This window comes from Cercospora beticola, chromosome 2, assembly GCF_033473495.1.
Source record: "Cercospora beticola chromosome 2, complete sequence".
Taxonomy (NCBI): domain Eukaryota; kingdom Fungi; phylum Ascomycota; class Dothideomycetes; order Mycosphaerellales; family Mycosphaerellaceae; genus Cercospora; species Cercospora beticola.
In genome coordinates this window covers 66,563-85,527 of record NC_088936.1, presented here as the reverse complement: position 1 = coordinate 85,527, position 18,965 = coordinate 66,563, and the positions used below count along the sequence as shown (strand labels likewise).

The 18,965-nt window shown below is 48.0% G+C and overlaps 6 protein-coding genes across 6 annotated transcripts; 3 read left to right on the top strand and 3 right to left on the bottom strand.

Annotated features, from left to right (window-relative positions):
• Window positions 1-1,293: 1,293 nt before the first annotated feature.
• RHO25_002187 (uncharacterized protein) lies at window positions 1,294-2,505 on the bottom strand (the record flags this gene model as incomplete). The annotated part of the gene is made up of 2 exons (XM_065602191.1): window positions 1,294-2,293; window positions 2,342-2,505. The coding sequence occupies 2 exons, from the start codon at window positions 2,503-2,505 to the stop codon at window positions 1,294-1,296; spliced, it is 1,164 nt and encodes a 387-aa protein (XP_065458263.1).
• A 616-nt stretch (window positions 2,506-3,121) lies between these two features.
• On the bottom strand, window positions 3,122-4,901 carry RHO25_002186 (uncharacterized protein; the record flags this gene model as incomplete). The annotated part of the gene is made up of 2 exons (XM_023594931.2): window positions 3,122-3,188; window positions 3,241-4,901. The coding sequence occupies 2 exons, from the start codon at window positions 4,899-4,901 to the stop codon at window positions 3,122-3,124; spliced, it is 1,728 nt and encodes a 575-aa protein (XP_023459262.1).
• A 1,502-nt stretch (window positions 4,902-6,403) lies between these two features.
• RHO25_002185 (uncharacterized protein) lies at window positions 6,404-7,184 on the top strand (the record flags this gene model as incomplete). Its single annotated transcript, XM_023594932.2, has 2 exons — window positions 6,404-6,530; window positions 6,589-7,184. 2 exons carry the CDS (start codon window positions 6,404-6,406, stop codon window positions 7,182-7,184), a joined length of 723 nt encoding a protein of 240 aa, XP_023459263.1.
• Window positions 7,185-9,681: 2,497 nt separating this feature from the next.
• RHO25_002184 (uncharacterized protein) lies at window positions 9,682-10,650 on the top strand (the record flags this gene model as incomplete). The annotated part of the gene is made up of 1 exon (XM_023594933.2): window positions 9,682-10,650. The coding sequence occupies one exon, from the start codon at window positions 9,682-9,684 to the stop codon at window positions 10,648-10,650; it is 969 nt and encodes a 322-aa protein (XP_023459754.1).
• A 955-nt stretch (window positions 10,651-11,605) lies between these two features.
• On the top strand, window positions 11,606-12,874 carry RHO25_002183 (uncharacterized protein; the record flags this gene model as incomplete). Its single annotated transcript, XM_023594934.2, has 1 exon — window positions 11,606-12,874. One exon carries the CDS (start codon window positions 11,606-11,608, stop codon window positions 12,872-12,874), a length of 1,269 nt encoding a protein of 422 aa, XP_023459743.1.
• Window positions 12,875-13,530: 656 nt separating this feature from the next.
• On the bottom strand, window positions 13,531-15,245 carry RHO25_002182 (uncharacterized protein; the record flags this gene model as incomplete). The annotated part of the gene is made up of 4 exons (XM_023594935.2): window positions 13,531-13,844; window positions 13,909-14,353; window positions 14,407-14,555; window positions 14,615-15,245. 4 exons carry the CDS (start codon window positions 15,243-15,245, stop codon window positions 13,531-13,533), a joined length of 1,539 nt encoding a protein of 512 aa, XP_023459742.1.
• Between the last annotated feature and the right edge of the window lie 3,720 nt (window positions 15,246-18,965).

Below are 18,965 nucleotides of genomic sequence, written 5' to 3'. Positions count from 1 at the left end.
GATCAAGGCACAGGATTGACGCACAAATTACTGAACATAGACACTATCCCTCAGAATCAAGCCACTGAACTCAGCAATCCACATGATCGATTAGTGTGTCGATCCGTTAACTCTGTACGAAGAAAATCAACACTCAAGACAGGTGGTGTCAAGCGCTAGAGGTTTCAGGAATGCAGACTTAGTCACTTAGGGCAAGTTGCTGTACAGTACCGGTACCTCCTCGGTTGGCATGGGGAGCGCCCGCAGCATTGATATCCGTCTACAGCCGCAGTACCGCATACGTGGTACGGGAGACAGAGTAGTAGGTCTCAACTTGCAAGCACACATACATGTACCCATGATGGTGCATAATCTAAACTAGTTTCTCTCTGGTGTGTTCTGATTGGTTGACAGAGGTCTAGAAAGCACACCGAGGCGGCCGATTGGGTCGATACAGGACAAAACCCGACTCAGCATTGTCTTGTGTAGAGACCAAGCTTACTATTCATTCGGATAGGTCCTGTCTGCCGTTCCACACTTGCAGTATTAGAACTGTGTTCCAGTCCTGCCGCTAACACCTTCTCGAATGGCATAGAGAACTCCCTGCAGCATTTATATCCGTCTGACTTCTCGCCGCTGCAATTCTCTTTTTTCTCCTATCACACCAACTATTTTACCTAACTGGAAACCTCCCCCAAGCCTTTTGTCTCGGCACTATGAAGCTCGTCATCTTCACAACAAGCGCTATACTCTTCTACTCTCGCCTCACATACGGATGGTCTATTGGGGACAAATGCTGCCCTAGAACTGTCCACTCATGCGTTTCTAACCACTACGACGGATGTGTGAAAGCCGCGAACGATGAATCCTGCGTAGAAGAGAACAGCGACCCCGATTGCCTCACCCAGTGCCTCATGCATTCTGGCATAGAAACTCGAGATCTCAAGCTTTACAAAAGGGCTGATGGGTAAGTAGAGCGTTGAAAAAAAACCCCCCCCGGAGTCGATCTGCGATTTTAAAAGAAAAAAACTTCGCACGCGGCATTTATGTCCAACAACAATTTTTCTGATTTCTTAATTTTTTTCAAGAGCTTTCCCGCAGTGTATTTGCGCTTCGTTCGATTCTAAGTCTTCCAAAGACTGCCCAACCTCCTAGTGCACTAGCAAGAGCGTGGTCGTGTTTGGCTTTGTGGAACAAGGCATTGTGGTTGTCAACTACGTCAGTTTCTGCCTGTACGTCATGATATGTTAACGTCACATCGCCGCAGCCGTCCCAGGTAGCCTCTTATAATGTTCATCGTAGAGAAGCCTGTCGCTACCAATCGGGTTTCTGCCTAGAAGTCCTAGCTGCTGATCTTCCGTCTCTTTCACGTGCTCGCTGTTCATTGCAGTCCCCTAGCATCTCAAAACAGTGAAGCCGTGCTTCTTGTCGCCATCTAGCAAGCAAAGCCGCGCCTCTGGCGGCAGCATGCAACGGGAATGGGCAGGACTCATCAGTGTTGATGATCGCATCAACCGCACTCTGAGATACCGAAGCATTCACTAGCGCCTCTCGCAGCGCATTTCGAAATCCAGGCATCATCGCAGCCTCACCTCCAACGATAACATGGGTGATAGGTCTACCGTAGACACTGTTCCTTGGTGGCACGAGTTTATCCCGCATAGAGTCCCAGTATGCATCTTCGGAAGGAAATTGCGGCATGTTGTCTAGACCAAGTTTGCTGTCGAAGAAGCTGTAAGGTTCGCGTTCTCGATGTACTTCAAAAGGTTGCAAATAAGTGTCAAGACTCGTATAAAGCGCGCTTCTCGTGAGCGAGGCATAATAGACTGTGACATCTGATACATTCGCCGAGATCGGCTCAATGCAGACTTGCCAGGAGCCGTATTCCTGGCAGAGGTTCACTCCGTGCGCAGCCAGGGCAGCTCTGTTCGGACTTAATTGATTTGGGTCCCATTCGCCGTTATCGCTCGTGTGGAGCCAGGATTGTAGGCCGGCGTACTCAACCGCATCACCGATGTCCTCTGCTCTCAAGGCGGGGAATCGGAGGTGAGAAAGAACAATCTTGTCAAGGTTGATGCCAAGCTCGACTTCTGTAGCGTTCTTTAGTTGGAGGATCAGATCGCTTATGATGCCAACGTCTGTAGTGCTCGGGCGACCGCGCTGCTTGTTCCACCATCGTTTGAGCGAGTCGATGTAGCTTGGTCGAGACGAAGGGCTTGCAGACAATCGCACGATTAAATCTTTGTACTCTTGCGCGGCTTCAACCTTGACAAGATCCTTGGTAGGGCCATTGTAGAAGTTCACGCTTGATACACTCGGGGGATATAAGCTTCGCCTCCAGGACTGTGGTTTTGAGACTTACCCATAGCCTGCCGTAAGGTCAAAGCCCACGCCCGGTGCATCATGAACTGCGATAGGCAAGCACCGCGGATTGCGGCAGTCAGGATATCCAACAGTCGCAGAAACAAAGGCTAGCGAGACGACAATCAACAGGACGTATTCCAGGAGGCGATTCCTCGCAGCCATGGTGGACAGCTTTGTCGAAGTGCATCGGGAACTACGAGAGTAGAAAGGTAGCTGAACAGGACCCAGGCAACAGCTGGACGAAGAGGGACAGTCATGTGATGCACGCCTGTGCTGCAAATATTGGCAGACTCTTGGACTTGTGGCCTTAGCTCTTGTAAAGCCGCCAGCCCTCAGGAAAGTGAACAGCAAACTCACGTGCTCGAGACCTTGCTATCCACCGTACTGTTGCAAGGCTTCACTTTTTGGTCGTATACTGGATCCGAACGCTGCAGCCTCTTCGCAATGAAATGCTACTAATGAACAAGTGAGTCAGCTTGATCAATGTCGTCTCGTAGGTGAGAGAGCTCGCGCTCATATGCCTGGTATATCAAACCCACTCTCGTCCTTCCGCATGCAGTGCTCTCTTACTTTTGATGCAGAATGGTATCTACAAATATGCGCAGTACAGAAAAGAAAAACAGAACGTGACACAAACACATATATCGTGGTTGTTTGCTGTGCCGCGAGACTGGAATAGCTCATTGAAGTCGTTGTCGAATCAAGGCTCAGCCCAGAGGTCATCAGCTTTGTCGGGTGTAAATACATAGCGATGATCAGCCGCCTGGTGCGAGCATTCCTATTGCTGCGCATTTGGCTGTCGTCGCTCGGTGATGGGAAGGAAATTCCCTACGATGAGTGAGGGTCTGCAACAAAAGTCAGCCTGCGCTCTAGAGGGCAACAGGAATTGCCACTCACATGTTATGGGTATCTCTCCGAATGGTAAAGGAAAAGCAACATCGTACAGCCTCCATCTTCACCTTCTCCGTGGTCTTGCCATCCTTGCCCGCAGTGCTCGTCCCTTCGTCCGCTTCCTCTCTTCTTCGTGCGGGTCTCATGAGAGTGCAGCTGGTCAGGATGGCTTTTTGAGATTGATCGAATGCAATGGCACCGAACTTCTCCCAATATGAGACGAGACTGTCCTCTTTGACAATCTCGTGAATCGCCATCTTGCCGTCTCGCAGATTCGAGACAGGCACACGCACAAGCTCCGCCATTTCCGCGTTGCCACGAAAGATTTCTCCTGTTCGTCTCCAGCAGCAGGCGGGAATGGCCATGGAGGCAAAGACACGATCGTACTCCATCAAGCTTCGTTCGAACCACATTTCGACCAGCACCAACTGCATGTCGGTGAGAGACTGCATTGCCTCACGAAACTTAGGTCGGAAGCGATCCAGCTGCTTCAGTATTCGTAATTGTGATTCTCGTGTGAGGTTCTTCGACATGTACTGATTGAGGCGAGCGTAGCCACGGACATAGTTGAACGGCTTGAGCATTCCAGCATCATACTTGGCTTTCAAGAGTTTGTGCAAGCGGTCTTCCGCAGACGACAGACCCGCGGGATCAGCAGCAGTCATGTAGAATTTATCTCGCGCTCGAGAGTCAATCGGGAAGGTCGAGCCAGGCCGTGATATCTCTTGACCCGCTTGTAGATGCGGTTGTGTGGGAGGCTGCATCTGCTGCGAGGTCGGTCGTTGCTGCGGCTGTGGCTGATGTTGTTGTTGCTGGCCCGCATTTGATGAAGTTGGCTGCTGACCGATTTGTGTGCTGAGGTTCGGATTCGTGAGATGGGCAGTCATGGAGGATGTGGCCAGTAGCGGGTCATTGAAGAGTGCCTGAGCATCCGAGTCGTTATACATGGCGCCGTCTTCCATGATAGAAGAGGAAAGGAAGTCATTGAGCAAATTGTACTCATTGGTCACTTCCGATGTGTTGAACATGTAATTTGGATGCAGATGGTGCATGTCCTGGAACTGACTGTGCAGAGGATTGTTGTTCCAGTCCACGTTCTGGAAGAGGCCAGCATTGCTCCCTCGCTGTGGTACGGGCGTTTGCAGTGTCCGCGGCGAGACAGGCGTGGGCTGCGCGAGCTGTGGTTGCGAGCCGCCATTCACGTGTGACATGCCATTCCCCAGAGGATGTGCCATGTGCCCGTTCGCCAGCTGCATGCCGTCTCCCGGAGCAGGAGCGATATCTGCCACGCCTATGTCGCTCTTGCTCCTCTTGGCGGGCTCGCGAGGCTCATCGTGGCACAGATGGCCAATGTCACGCTTGACACAACGAGCACATGGCCGCTCCAAATCGCAGGTCATATGCGAGCGCCGACAGTACACGCAGGCGTGGTTGACCTTGCGCCTCTTCTTCTTGCCCTCGCCATTGTTCTCGGCGGCGTTATTGTTGGTTGTGTTGTTGTTGTTGCCGGTAGCCTCGGAGGCCTTGCGCTTGGGCGACTTGGGGCCATCTTTGTCTTTGCTCGTGGTCGCGTGAGAGGTCGCAGTGGTGGGTGAGTCGTTTTTGGTGCCTGCTGCTGCGGGAGCTGTGGCCGCTGGCGTGGCCTCGGTCTTTTGCGGTTCCGTCATGTCGGATCACGGCGATGGATGCATCTGGCAGCTATACCAGACTGTGGGCTGCGAGTTGTTCGCTCGGAATCGCAGCGAGAGCGTCGCGCGTGCTCGTCGTCCAGCTTCGTCTCGTCTCGTCGTACCAGCTTGGCGATGGGGGCCCTTGTGGAGCTCTGGTCGCGCGGCGCAGATGGGTGCGAGGGAAGGCCGTGTGTGCTGTGCTGTCGCGCCCGCAACTTCTCCTCGCGCATGTGAGCGTCTGGTTTTCTGGCGTGGACTCCTCTTCTCGCGGACTCAATTACACCACCACCTGCCCATGCTCTGGGCAGCTTGCGACGGGGGATGTGGAAGGAGCGCGGAGTGTGACTGCTCGCTCTGCTCACCACCGCAACGCACCGGCCACAAGGCAGATGAGGAGTAAAGCAGAATCGCAGCACCCCGGCTCCCTGCCTAACTACTCCACAAACCTTCTTCACGGCCTGCCTATACTGTAGGGCAACTTCCCACTCCACTTCGCTCTTGCCTGTCATCTGTCAATCACAGTTCACCCTCGTGCACTCATCTCCTCTCTTCCACTCGGCCACTGTCCACGTTTGAGCTGGCAAGAACTATCGTCTGTCGTTCATATCATCACCACGATCAGATGACCCACGAGTGAATTAAAGTCGAACTCCCACATCTAGAGCCCCTCCGGCTTCTAGCAGACACATCGCATTCGCCGAACAACACGCGCTAGTAAAAACCAGAAAGCTCCTCGGTGCATGTCAGAGCACATTTTCACATGTGCCATCGCTCGGCGTGCTCTCTACAGAATGCCTCCAAACCTGTTCCTGACGCCGGGCGAGCTGGCCAATTGCCGCTGCGCTCCATGTGCAAATTCACCATCATCAGTGTCTGCTCGACTTGCGCTATGTGCCAAGCTTATGTCTTGGTCCAAACGAGCTGCGGAAGATTGGGGCTGTCACAGCAGCTCGCTTAGAATTCTCCGGCCTCGCCATACTGGACGAAGCTGTAAAACGTAAATCATGGCCTTGTTGCCCTCTGCTCCACCGTTACAAACGTTCAAGTAATGGGTGACCACCATTCAATTGCACGATTGCCCAGCGCTACCTTCGATGCAACAATCGAAAGTTTGCAACACTGACCGCTGTCTAATCATATGCAAGTTCCGCTTCGATTATCGGAGAGAGTGCCTCGATATATACTCAGCTCCAGGACCCGAACAACCATGTCCAGCCACTGCTGAACGTTGACGATAACCCGCCATTAAACAGCCAAACGCCAGAAACGACGCCGTCACGATTCCTCTCATGCCCAGTATTGCTTCGAAACAAAATCGACCAGCCATCCAAGATCACTCTATATTACAAGTGCTAAGCTACGCAGCTCATTCTCTCAATACCACTTCACCGCACAAGGATCATCGGGAGCTATACACTCTCTAGCCCGTTGAGACCACCAGAGGCTGATACACTGTCATCCCAACAAGACCCTCAATAGACTCCTCACTGCCATTTCCGATGCCGTGGAGCCCAACCATAACCGCATTGCGAGCCCTCGCACTGCCCCTCTTCCTTGCTACAGCGTCAGCCATAGCAATGGATCCGGACCATATCCCGCGCCAAGCAGATTGCCTTACAAACTGCCGTTCGTCCCTCACCCACTTCCTTCAAGTCCACAACACAACGCTGACCCAATCAATCAGGCAGTGCAACAACTCCAAACCAAAACACAAATTTCTGCTCCGACGTGGCATGGATCAACACATTCAACGCCTGTCTATCCTGCGCCATACCTGCCAAGATATCCGACACTTTCCGCGAACCTATTCAATATTTAGCTTCGCGCTGCGGCTATGAAGTCAAATTCCCATCTCCCGACGAAAACCAACATCAAAACATAGAAGGCAAACTTCGACCACTTCCTCTTCCCTCGAACTCGAACAGGAACACGAATTTACCTCGATCTGATCACAAATCTACTGGCCCTTCCGTCCCTGCCATAGCCGGTGGAGTCATTGGCGCGATCCTCGCTCTCGCAGCTCTTTTCATCCTGATCCTTTACCTCGATCGCAGGAGGAGAAAGAGACAACAATCCGAACAAAGAGTGACTGAAGAGCACATGAAATGTGTTTCGGAGATTTTTGGCTTCGCCAATACTGGACCTGCTGGTGCTACGCCGACACGCGGTCCGCACTCGCGGAATGTTTCTGAAACGTATAGTGTCGGAGATGGGAAAGATTCTATGACGAAGCAGAGGGATAGTGTAGACTCTATGGAAAAGGAACGATCGCGTGCGTAGACGATCTTGGGGCGAAGAACTTCGAAGCGAGGTAATGGGTGGCGCAGAAGCATAAAAATGGGATTGATGATTATAACGATTTCATGAAATGTGAATGAAGCAGGGACGATTGGCATGCGTATAGATTGCAAATGTACAATGTTACGATATCTTTCTCCAGGTTGTTCTCCTCTTGTAATCAGTCATCCCCTCCACGAGATCATCTCTGCTGAGACAAAACCAAACGTGAACATCGTAGTCAATTGAAAATTTTCATTCTCGCCAGGCTACTGTGTCCATCAACTGTCACCATCGGAACCAATATATCGCCAAAGAGCGCCATAGGCACGACACGACCTGGTATTCTGAGACTAGTCCTAACACCAATCAGTAATCAGAGAAGGTAATTCGCTTCAAGCGATTGGCCTGGTGGGTGATGAACAGGTTGAGTAGTGACTGAATTCCCCATATCGATTCCGATGAGCACGTGAGTCCACGCACAACGAACGTCGTCGATTTGGCGGGAAAGTCCACCACTGCTCTGGTTATAGAAAACGTCAGGACTGAACTGAGCTGGGGAGCTACTTTTATCAGTGAAGCAACTTTTATCAGTGAAGCAAAGATGTGCAGGTCGAGCGCAGTGTCAAAAGTGAAAAGTGAACATGCCATGCAATGTATTAGCAACAGCGAGATCGAAAATGTCGTTACCCTGGCAGCACTGCAAATCGCAATCTCGTTCTCGTTCATCAGCGCAGCAGTGCCAGAAGAAAATGTTGCGCGAGGCCCGCGTATCTCTCTTCGCTCACCCTTCAGTGAAGAGATTAACGACATGTCGCCATAATTGGACGGGCCGAAAATATGTTCGGCTCGCTCTATCGGCATCAGCTTCAAAGTCGAAATTTTGATCGAGATCGGGCAGCATAGCCAGCGAAGTCGGAGGCAAATACACAGCCAACGGACCCTAGGTCCGCGAACTTCAGAAATGATCTGCTCATCGGCAAAGGTGGTACGGATGATGTTCTTTCACAAGTGGAAGGTGCCAATTGCGAATGCAGAGATGCGTCGTCATACCCCGACCACATTGTTCCGAGCTACGCGTGGCTTCTCTGCGAATGTACCTCAAAAGAGCTGCCGGGTTGAGTGAGGTATCGGCCACGGCACAGGTGCAGATGCAAGAAGTGAGCTTGTCGTTTCAGATCTGCACTTAGCTTCGCCCATGGCCGAAGAGCTCCAGGATGCATACACCCGTGCATGCCGCGCGGTCATGAGGAGCTGGCTAATGTCACGATTGTGTTGTGGCACCCGAATTCGCTTTGTGTCGTGGTATCGGGCGATATGTGCTCATGGGCGGCAGCACGCCTTCGTGTAACAGCTTGCTCCCTCACGGAACTAGATAGCGTACGCAGTGGTCGTGCGCAGGCGAACCGCACAGATGTGCTCTCGATTATCGAAGAGTAGGAGTAGCACTTGGGGTTTGACGATGCGAACCGACTTGCTCGCCCAAATCGCAGAGAAGAGTGAGGTCGGGGCCAAGGCGATTTGGCGAGAATCGCAAAGTAAGTTACTATAGCATCCGAGCCGATGCGGCGGAGTCGTGTCAGAGGATTCTTCTCGTCGCTACGCAGCACGAGCACGGCATGTTGCAAAAGAAAGCCCATTACGGTTGTGGCTGCTTCTCGCTTGGATACACTGTTCCGCTACAGCATCGAGACCTTGTTGCGACGCCTGCTGAAGGAGCGGATAGGATGTTGAGGAGCTGGTGCCCAGGCGTGTCGATGCGTGTGGTCCGTATACCAAAGCTAACAAGCGGGCGCGGCAAAACTTCGTCCAATCCACTCCCATCAATCCGGTATCATACTTTTGACGAGGCTGCCACGTGCTGCTGTAGATCGGCGCCACGGACGAAAAGTTACGGATCTCGTACATGCACCTCGTTCATAACGAGAAGTCGCGACAAGACATTGCACCAGCCGCACAAGCCAGAGCGAACCGACTTGGTAATGCGCTCACTTCAACGTCGAAGCAATCGGATCGCGAGGCCTGCCCGACAGTCAAGAAGGCCAAGTGCTGAACAAGACCAACGCGGCGCCATATAATTGTCTCACGAAGTCGATCTTTCCGAAGTCGGCAGTCAATACTTCGACTCACCTTCCACTTTTGGCCTAGACCATTTCCCTTTGCAATGCGACTTCGCCGCGCCCGACTTGCTGGCCTGCGACTCTAGATGTTTCAATGGTCTGTCAGACAAGGAAGGTACCGGTGAGCTGTGCCTCCAATCTGCTGCGTGTGATGAATGATAGGGCCGTGTCTGTGTCGCGGAGTAGCGTTTAAGCTGTGAAAACGCTACCTTCCCGATGCGGTCGCCACACCGTCGTGACGCATGAGCCGCATTCGCCCTCTTCCGGCAAGCTTGTTGCGCCTCGTTACCGAATGACGAGTGTTAAAGGTGCGCGCTGCTGGTCGTTGTGTCGTCGCTAGTCATCTCTCTCCACAGTCGTTACAAGCCAGGCATTCAGACATGACTGCTATGAGGAAGGACTCCCATCAGTGCCACCACATTCATCGTGGGCAATCTCATCACAAGTGGAACAAGGATGAACCGCCCCGGCTCTCTGTCATATCTGGAGATGTTGTAACATTCGACTGTATCGATGGAGGAAATGGCCAAATCACTTCGCGGTCCTCGGTCGACGACTTGCTATCCTTCGACACATCCAAGGCGGATCCGGTATTCGGACCAGTGTATGTGCATGGAGCTGAACCTGGCGATGCTCTGGAAGTAGAGGTGGTAGATTTGCAGACAGCCGACTGGGGATGGACGGCCGTCATCCCCGACTTTGGTCTCTTGGCCGATGAATTCACAGAGCCGCACTTGAAGATCTGGCAGCTGCCGGCGGGCGAGAACGTGGCCTGGTTCAACGACAAGATCCGGATTCCTCGACAACCTTTCATGGGCACCATGGGCATCGCGCCTGGAGAACAGGGCGAGTTTTCCACTATACCGCCGCGTGACACTGGCGGCAACATGGACTGTCGGCACATCACCAAGGGTGCGAAACTTCTGCTTCCAGTGCAAACTCCGGGTGCGCTGTTCAGCTGTGGGGATGGTCACGCGGCGCAAGGCGATGGCGAAGTATGCGGCGTTGCCATCGAGACTCCAATGCAGGTGACGTTGCGATTCACGGTGAAGAAGAACCAGCCGTGGGTGCAGTCTCCGCATTTCTCGTGTCCACCCAAGGCTGCCGAAGACGTTCTCCCGGATTGCGGAACGTACAACACCATGGGCATCGACTCAGACTTGCTCGAAGCGACCAGAAAGGCAGTCCGCGGAATGCTCGCATATCTCCAAGGCGAGAAGGATATGTCCAAGCTTGATGCATACATGCTGTGCAGTGTTGCCGTGGACATGAAGCTTGCGGAGGTTGTCGATATGCCCAACTACGCCGTGGTGGCTAGCCTACCGCTGAATGTGTTCGTGGATGGATGAAGGGGTACATCTTGCATTGCTGTGAGAACTTGATACAATCAGAGTTAAGGCCTGAGTCGATGCAGGGCCGTCGAACACGGCGCCGAGCGTTGGCCGAGCCGCTATATTGCCAGCAGGATCAAGCCGAGAGGAGCGTGTCATTGTCTCAGGAACATGGATCAGTCGGCCGGTGCACTGAAGAGCCGCTTTTGTGAAGACCGAAGAAGCCGACCAGTCGTTCGTGGTGCTTGGGATGAGCTTCAGCAGAGAGGCATACCGGGCTTTATCGAGGGAAAAATCTGTTTGCCCATGAGGCGGGCCATCGTGAAGGCTGGGAATGAGACAAGCCCAGTGATGGACATGGTGTTGGAGAGTTGGGGTTCGGCTGGGGAGAGGAGTTCATATCGCTGCGAACGGGGTTGCAAATAGGTTCATTCGGTAGATGATGAAGCCGCGGTCGTCGTTCTTCAACTTGTTTCGCGGCCCAAAAGTGTATCTGTTGACTGCCATGCGACATCACTCGCCATGTTGACGATGGAATTGCAAGTGGCGCGAGGTCGAGGCCAAGCGAGACGTGGCATGCACCTGCCTTCGTATTCACAGCAGCGGAGTTGAGCCCGCGTGCATGAGCCCCACGCAGCAGCCAACGACAACGTCCGTCTTCTTTCGTCTACAGACCAACAAACATACAACTTCATCTTGCTGCTGTCCTGCTAGCACAGTCCGTCTCAGACTGGTATAGCATCCAGACATGTTCTTCGTATCGCAGGCAGCAAGCCAATGGGCGCCTGCCTCGCTTCCGTCAAAGGATCACGGCGCTGAAACTTCAGCCGCGCTGCTGCAGACACGCGTTGTGCTATCTTGAGCATCTGGCGCTGGGCCCGAGGTGGTATCCTGTCTCCCTTTCATTGTTCTCATCTTCTCTTCGCATTCTCCTCGCTCTCGTCTTCCTGCCTTCGGCACAAACTCATTGACCATGGCCACTCACCTTGATCACAAGCGAGCAGCTGCGGCGCTTCCTACATCCAAGGCACAACCGCCTTCCAGCTATCGCGATGACCCCGAAGCCGTGTCTCTTCACACCACACGCAGCGACTACGAGTACAACGATGACCTGCCCGAACTGCCGTCATACCACGACAGCGTAGCCGCTCCAGCCAACAGCCCATCCGCTCCCATCGACGCATATCGCAGCATCTCTCAGCCAACTCTACATCGCCCTGGTCAAAATGCCTCCAGCTCGCACGCCGTCTCGATCGGCTGCGAAACGAGCATACGTATGGAAGAGTCGCTCATGGACCCCGCCAGCCTGCAAGACTACATCACAAACTACCTTCGCAACGTCCCGCCTCGTCCTTTGATCCGCATTCAAGGCTCTCATTGGCAGCACACAGCACATGCAAACAATAAGAAGAAGGAGAAGGAGCGAGTCTACGACTTCGACATAGTCTTCAGTCTCCAGCCCTTCCTCCCTGAGCCAGGTAACGGCAACTTTTGCCAAGCCTACACCGTTGAGAATGGCGACCAAGCATATCGTGGCAGCTTTCGCAAAATGCGAGCAAAAGGATACAAGCAAGATATCGAAGTCGGCGAGGAAGAGAAGCCCACTCTCACAGCATGGTGCGAAGAGTTCTGCTCAAGCAAAAGCTGGCTCAAGATCTTTCGCATATCTCGTCATGTCCACGGTCTCGACATCGAACAGATCACGCCCGCGCTCGAGAAACTCGTGCGAGCAACACACTACCGCGGCCGTATAGACATCACATACCCCATGGTCGACAAGAATGTTGACATTTACTCACCGCATTGGATTAACACCGCACGCATTACTTGGATCCGATGGATATTCTATCTCACATTCCTCTGGCTGATCACCTGGCCGATTCTTTACTTCATGACGAAAAGATGGTCCACCTACAACGTCAACTGGTACTGGAAAATGTACAACAATGGTCCGGAAGGCAGTGTTGAACGATACGCGACCATTAGTGAAAGTGATTGGATCAAGCGGCATGCGAATCTGGTGCAGAGCCTGGTATTGGACAAGTATCATGGTGATGCGAGTGAAGTGCCTTCAGATATTGCTGTCAATACGGAGAGAAGACGCTCGGAGATTCGAGTTCCGAACGTAAATTTGCGAGGTGGTGGAATTGGCGCTGCGGTGGGTTTGCTGCAGTCTGGCGTTAGTGTGTGGAACCAGGCGAACGGGAGGGGCGATGCGGGTTGGGGGAGCGACGAGTGCTGATTGTGCAATGATCTTAAGGTGACATCTTCATGGTTCGGACGTTTTACCTTTGCAGCATTTTCCACAGGGTTGCCTGTGACTGTGGTGACTTTAGACGATCTCATGGCGTCCGCGGGCCTACCGCGAATGGAAAGCGTGGGCCGGTGGCATTTGCATCTTGTTACGATGGACCTTGATATGAGAAGCATGTATAGCTAGATCACAAGTGACATATCTTACTGGTTCTTACTTGATGCGCTTCTAGCTTTTCTTTAGATATCTTGTGTATGTTGTCTGTCACCATGCACCTGTCATTCTTCTTGGGAACCCTGAAATTGAGCTCTGAGTTCCCGCTGCCTCGGTGTGCTGTTTTCGTGGTAAGGAGCGGTGAATTGGTTTCCGTAAATCCCAGACTTTCCGGATGTGAGATTTTGCTGTCTCTTATAGTGGACGACGCTTGAGAGCCGTGAACCTGCGAAATGCTAGACATCAGGTCAGTAGTTGACGAGGACGTGCCACACAGAGTGCGCTGCGACTGGATTTGCGTCGTCAAGCGAAGTTTCTGCTCCACCCCTTGATGGTCGCAGCCGTCATGGCCTCAGTCAAAAGATTCGATCCGAGTATCTCCAGTGACTCTCTTGCATCCTTTCATTGTGTGTGTCCAGCATATTGCTGCCTCAAGCTTCGGCTTCGTCATTCGGGCGTCTCGAGCTCGTCAATCCGTTCGCCTGCTTTGCATCTTGTGCTTTGTTGGAGTCTTCGTCAGGTAACAATCGTGTCACTACAATCAGCAAAGCTGCAAGAGCGATAAAAATGAACCAGACCAGATGGCCATCCGCCCAGCCCCACCGAATTCCCAGTGCTGTAATGTTCGTGAAAAGAGCAGGGGCCACAGCTCGCACACCCGAACTGACAGTCAACGACAGGGCGTTTACTGTGGCGAGTACTTCTTTGGAGGGTGAGATATCATTGATGAGGAGTTGCACGGCAGCTGCAATACACGTCAGGGATTTGTTTTCCGCGACTGGAGCATGCATAGAGAGGGAGAGACTTACCGAACGCCATGCTCACACTAGAGCCAAGGACCATGACAGACCACATGAAGACCCAAAAGACCGTGTCCTTGCCATGTCGCAGCAGTTCGTTGCCAATAGGGTAAGCTGCCATGAAAAAGACCCAGAGAATGCTGCAGTAGAAGAGGATTCGTTTGCTTCCGATCGACCTTTCGAGAGGCGGAAAGACCAAGAGTGTCCACAGTGCTTGAGAAGCACCTGCAGTGGCGAGGAAGTAACTGATCTGTGCTGGAGTGAAGTTAAAGCCGCTTTTGTCCACGGGCTCAAACATGACCACTGGAGACGTTGCGGTGTATCCAAGAGCGAGAGTCATGGTGTGTCCGAGAATGAATAGGACGAGACCCACTCCTGGTGCGCGGAGAATCTCGACTGTTGTCATTGGCGGTGCTGAGGTTTTGGAAGCTGATCTTTCGTCGCGCTTTAGCGTCTGTGATAGAGTCAGCGAGGCCATGCAATACCCGAGGGGATATGTTAACATACTTCATTCAGCAAAATCAGAGCGGCTATTGTGCTGCTGGCACACATCAAGCCGGCGCCGAAAGTGGGTAAGGCATATGGGTAGTCAATGAAGAATTGGCTGTGGCCAAAGGTACTCGGGAACTGCTGTGCTGGGTTGGCGAGAGCGCCTCCTGCGGGATGTGAGCATGTACATTGTGATAGTCCGTGTATGAGGTGCGAGAAGACGAACCCAAAAGAGGGCCCACGAAGATGCCCAAGTTTCGTGTAAACATATACCAACTGAACGCCCGGCCTTGAGTCTCCTTGGTCGTAATCTCACTCAACATAGTCCGGATCGTCACCACCGTACCAGCAAACAGACCCGCGACGCATCGCAAAACAATCATCTGCCACAGGTTCCTACTCATCCCGAACAACGCAGTTGCTACCGACACTCCTGCTAATGAAAAGACCAGAACCGGTTTGCGGCCTATCCGATCTGCCATTCGTCCGTAGAAAATCATGAGAACCATTTGTACTAGACTGAAAAGCGATTCGATGGATCCAGACCAGAAGCCTACAGACTCGGACGGAAGGTCTCCGTTTCGAGCCAGCATCTCATTGATGAAGGGGAAGATGGCGAAGTAGGCCACTGGCTCGGCGAGAGAGGCATAGCAGAGCACGATGACTTGCGTGTAAGGCATCGGATTGCTCTCTTCTTGGGCCGCTTTCGTGCCATTTTGCGCGTGCCCATTTGCTGAGCCATTGGTGGCATAATCCGCAGTCGCAGGAGCAGAATCTGGAGCACCGAGGAGAGGAGTAGATTCACTTGGTGCATTCACACTGATGTCGTGCTTGATCGGATCGGCAGAGGGAGCCATGGCCGGGTGTATCTCCCAAACTGCTCAATGCTTGATGGATCTTGGTAGAGCGGTACAAAGCTCGTGATAGTCTTGGCACGAGCAGATGAGTATGCTCAAGACACAAAGAAAGATCGCGTGGTAGAAAGACAATAACAACAGTTCTCATTAGGTAGCAACAGACGCGTATTCGCCATGGATGCTGATTCTGACAAGCGTGGCCACCTTCAACCACTACAGTGACCTCTCAAAAGTCTGTCCTCTAACGTCAGAAATTCGCGTGTTTTTGAACGCGTGTTTTCTATAGGATTAATTCAAACCACAACATAAACACGCCACGTACGCCTCTAAGGCCTATCTCTTGTAATTACGTTTATAATTATAAGTTTAGTCTATAGTATAGAGCTTAGATATATAGTATAGCGCGTAGTAGCCTAGTAATCGCTAAGATTATAGAGCTAGAAAACGCGCTTCTAAACTCTATACGTAAGGTTATTTAGAACGTCTATAATACTAGTACTATATTCTTAAAACCGCGTATAGGACGACTAAAGGCTCTTAATAGGCGTAGCTAGTAAAGGCTTATAAATCTAGTTAGAAGGAACTCTAAAATTATATATACTAGCTTTAAACGCGAGCTTAGCTTTACTATATCTACCTCTACTTTCTAATACGTTCTCGACGTATATAATATTCGTTCTTATTACGATTTAAGATTCTATAGATACTATATCTCTCTATCTAATAGTTAGGCTTTAAGTAAGTAGTACTTTAAGCTTTAAGAATTCTTAGTAGAGAGTATTTCTTTATAGACTTATAGTAGATAGTAACCTAAGCCTCTCTAACTACTTACTATAGAGAGTTTTACTTTACTTTATTCTACTATAACTAGATAGGTTAGACTTCTATATTTAATAAGTTATAAGCCCGAGTTTATATTATAGCTAGAAAGCTAGGAGCTAGAGAATATAATAGTAAGTACTTCTAGTAGAAGTTAAGATACTCTAGTAAGAGACTTAAAAGTAATAGTAGGATCTAAAGCTATAAAAGAGTTAGAAGTAAAAGGAGTAGTCTTATAAGTATAAACTAGATAGTAGAAAGAATAGTATATATAAGTAGATAGGATATCTAATATATATTAGTCCTAAGTAGAAGAATATACTATATAGCTATATAAAGATAGAGAATAAACTCTATAAGATACTTAGGCTAGATACTTAGTAAATAAAAGTTATAGTCTAATAATACTAGGAGTTAGTCTAGTATTTCCTACTACTAGAAAGTAGAAGAGAATAAAGTTAGAAGAGTAGTTAGGCTATTAGAAAGAGAAGGAGTCTTCTAAAGATAGCTATATAGATAGAACTTACTATCTATTTAAAGAAAGATCTTATAAGGCTAGAGAATTAGTTTATACTAGATAGGTTATATTTAGTTAAGATAGTTATAAAGTAGGTTCTAAAGAGACCTACTATTAGCTAATAATACTTTAGAGACTAACTAAACCTCTTACTATCTCTAGAATCTAAAGAAGGATTAGATAATTAAGCTCTAGAAATCTAGTTAAATAAACTAATATACTTAAAATTAAAAGAAGTTATAAATCTACCTTTATTATAAATATAGTAGTACTAGGAGGTTCCTATACTAGAGAGTACTAAAGAGGTATACTCCTTTAGCTATTAATATATATACTATATATAAGGCCTAGAGTATAATACCTACTCTAAAGCTATCTAGAAGATAGAGTTCTAGAAGCTCTAGCTAAAAGAGAGGAGTCTTAGTATAGTTAATTCTCTACTAGATAGTCTAGTATAAAGGAATTTCTACCTATATATATACTAAGAACTAAATACTAAGATATATAGGTCCTAGTTTACTATATAAAACAAATTTATTTCTTAGCTATAGTTAGAAGAACTTAGTAATATATATACCTAAAGTTAACTCTTTAGAAAATAAGATAGGAATAAAATAAAATAAATAGTACTTTAGTAAAGAAACTATATCTAGTACTCTCTAAGAAGAACTTAGAATAATAGTTTAGAAAAATAGCTATATTCTTTAAAAGAAAAGACCTATACTTAACTATTAAGACCTTAATATCTACTCTAATAACTAATAAAGCAAACTATAAAGCAATCTACTAGATTTAGCTTTATATTAGTAAAGAGGATAAAGAGATAGTATTAGAGAAAGAAATAGTAAAAGCTATCTAGTAAAAGCTAAAGAAGAAGTATAAGAATAATAAGATATTAGAAAGGAAACTAGTATAGTAGTACTTTACTTTTTAAATAATAAGTTTATAGAATATATTATAAGTATAGTCTAGCTTACTATTACTTAGAAAGAAAATAAGAGAGGCCTAGCTAGTAATAGTAGAAGTAGTTAAACCTAAGAATAGAATCTAAGTTCTACTTAGTAGCCTATCTAAATCTTAGTTATCTATTAGAGATACTATAGATATCTAACTATACTTATTACCTAATAATATTCTTTCTATTCTAAAAGAGAAAGAAGTAGAAATACTTAAGTAACTTAAATTAGAGAGAGAATTAGAATATTTAGCTTATACTATAAAAGCTATATAGAAATAATAATAAGAAAGAAAGAGAATAAATAACTTAGAGTTATTTAAAGCTAAGTAGTATACTCTATATTAAAAGAAGAGATACTTACTATTAAGCTATTAGTATTTAGAACCTATAAGAAGTATAGTCTTAGCTTTTAGAAATATAAGTAAAGTAAGAGCTTTTACTATAATAGAGAATAAGACTAAGGAAGAGTACTAGCTATTAAGAGATAGGCTATTAGAAAGAGTATTATAATTTAAGATTCTATAGATACTATATCTCTCTATTTAATAGTTAGGCTTTAGATAAGTAGTATTTTAAGCTTTAGGAATTCTTAGTAGAGAGTATTTCTTTATAAGCTTATAGTAGATAGTAACTTAAGCCTTTCTAACTATTTATTATAGAGAGTTTTACTTTACTTTATTCTACTATAACTAGATAGATTAGACTCCTATATTTAATAGTTCTTAGAAGGTAGTACGTAGGCCTATATTATTAGAGATTTACGCTACTTTTAGGCTATCGTTCGCTAAAAAATACCTCTATCTAATAGTAGTAGTATAAGAGCTAGAGATATATAGCTCGAGAGGTATAGCTTACTAGGCGTTAAGGTATAATAGCTAGTACTACTTATACTTAGTATAGGACAAAAGTATATAGAATATATATAAACTAAGAAGGTAAGAATTATTCTTAATATCTCTAGATAGAAAGTCTAGAGACGCTTAATATATTACTATATTCTACTCTTATAATTATAATTCTTCTACCTTATCGAGAGTAGCGATCTATTAAGACTTATTATACTTATACGAAACGTATCTACCTAGTAGACTAATCGTAACGACGATATACTAAACGATAAATAGCTATTAGGCTATATTAAAGAGATATTAGAATCTAGAATAGTATAAGCTAAAAAGGAATAGAACGAGAATATAGATAATACTAATAACGCTAGTAACGTATATATAATACGTAGGCGCCTCTAAGCTAAAAATAATATATTACGCGAATAGCTAGAGATCTATACTCTTAAAGCTAAGAATAAATACTTACTAAAAGAAATATAGATAATTAAATTACTAGTATAGCTAAGTATAATAGCGCTAGGCCTCGAATAGCTAATACTTTAGTAAGGTAGCGCGTCTATAAGTTATATAAGTAGCGT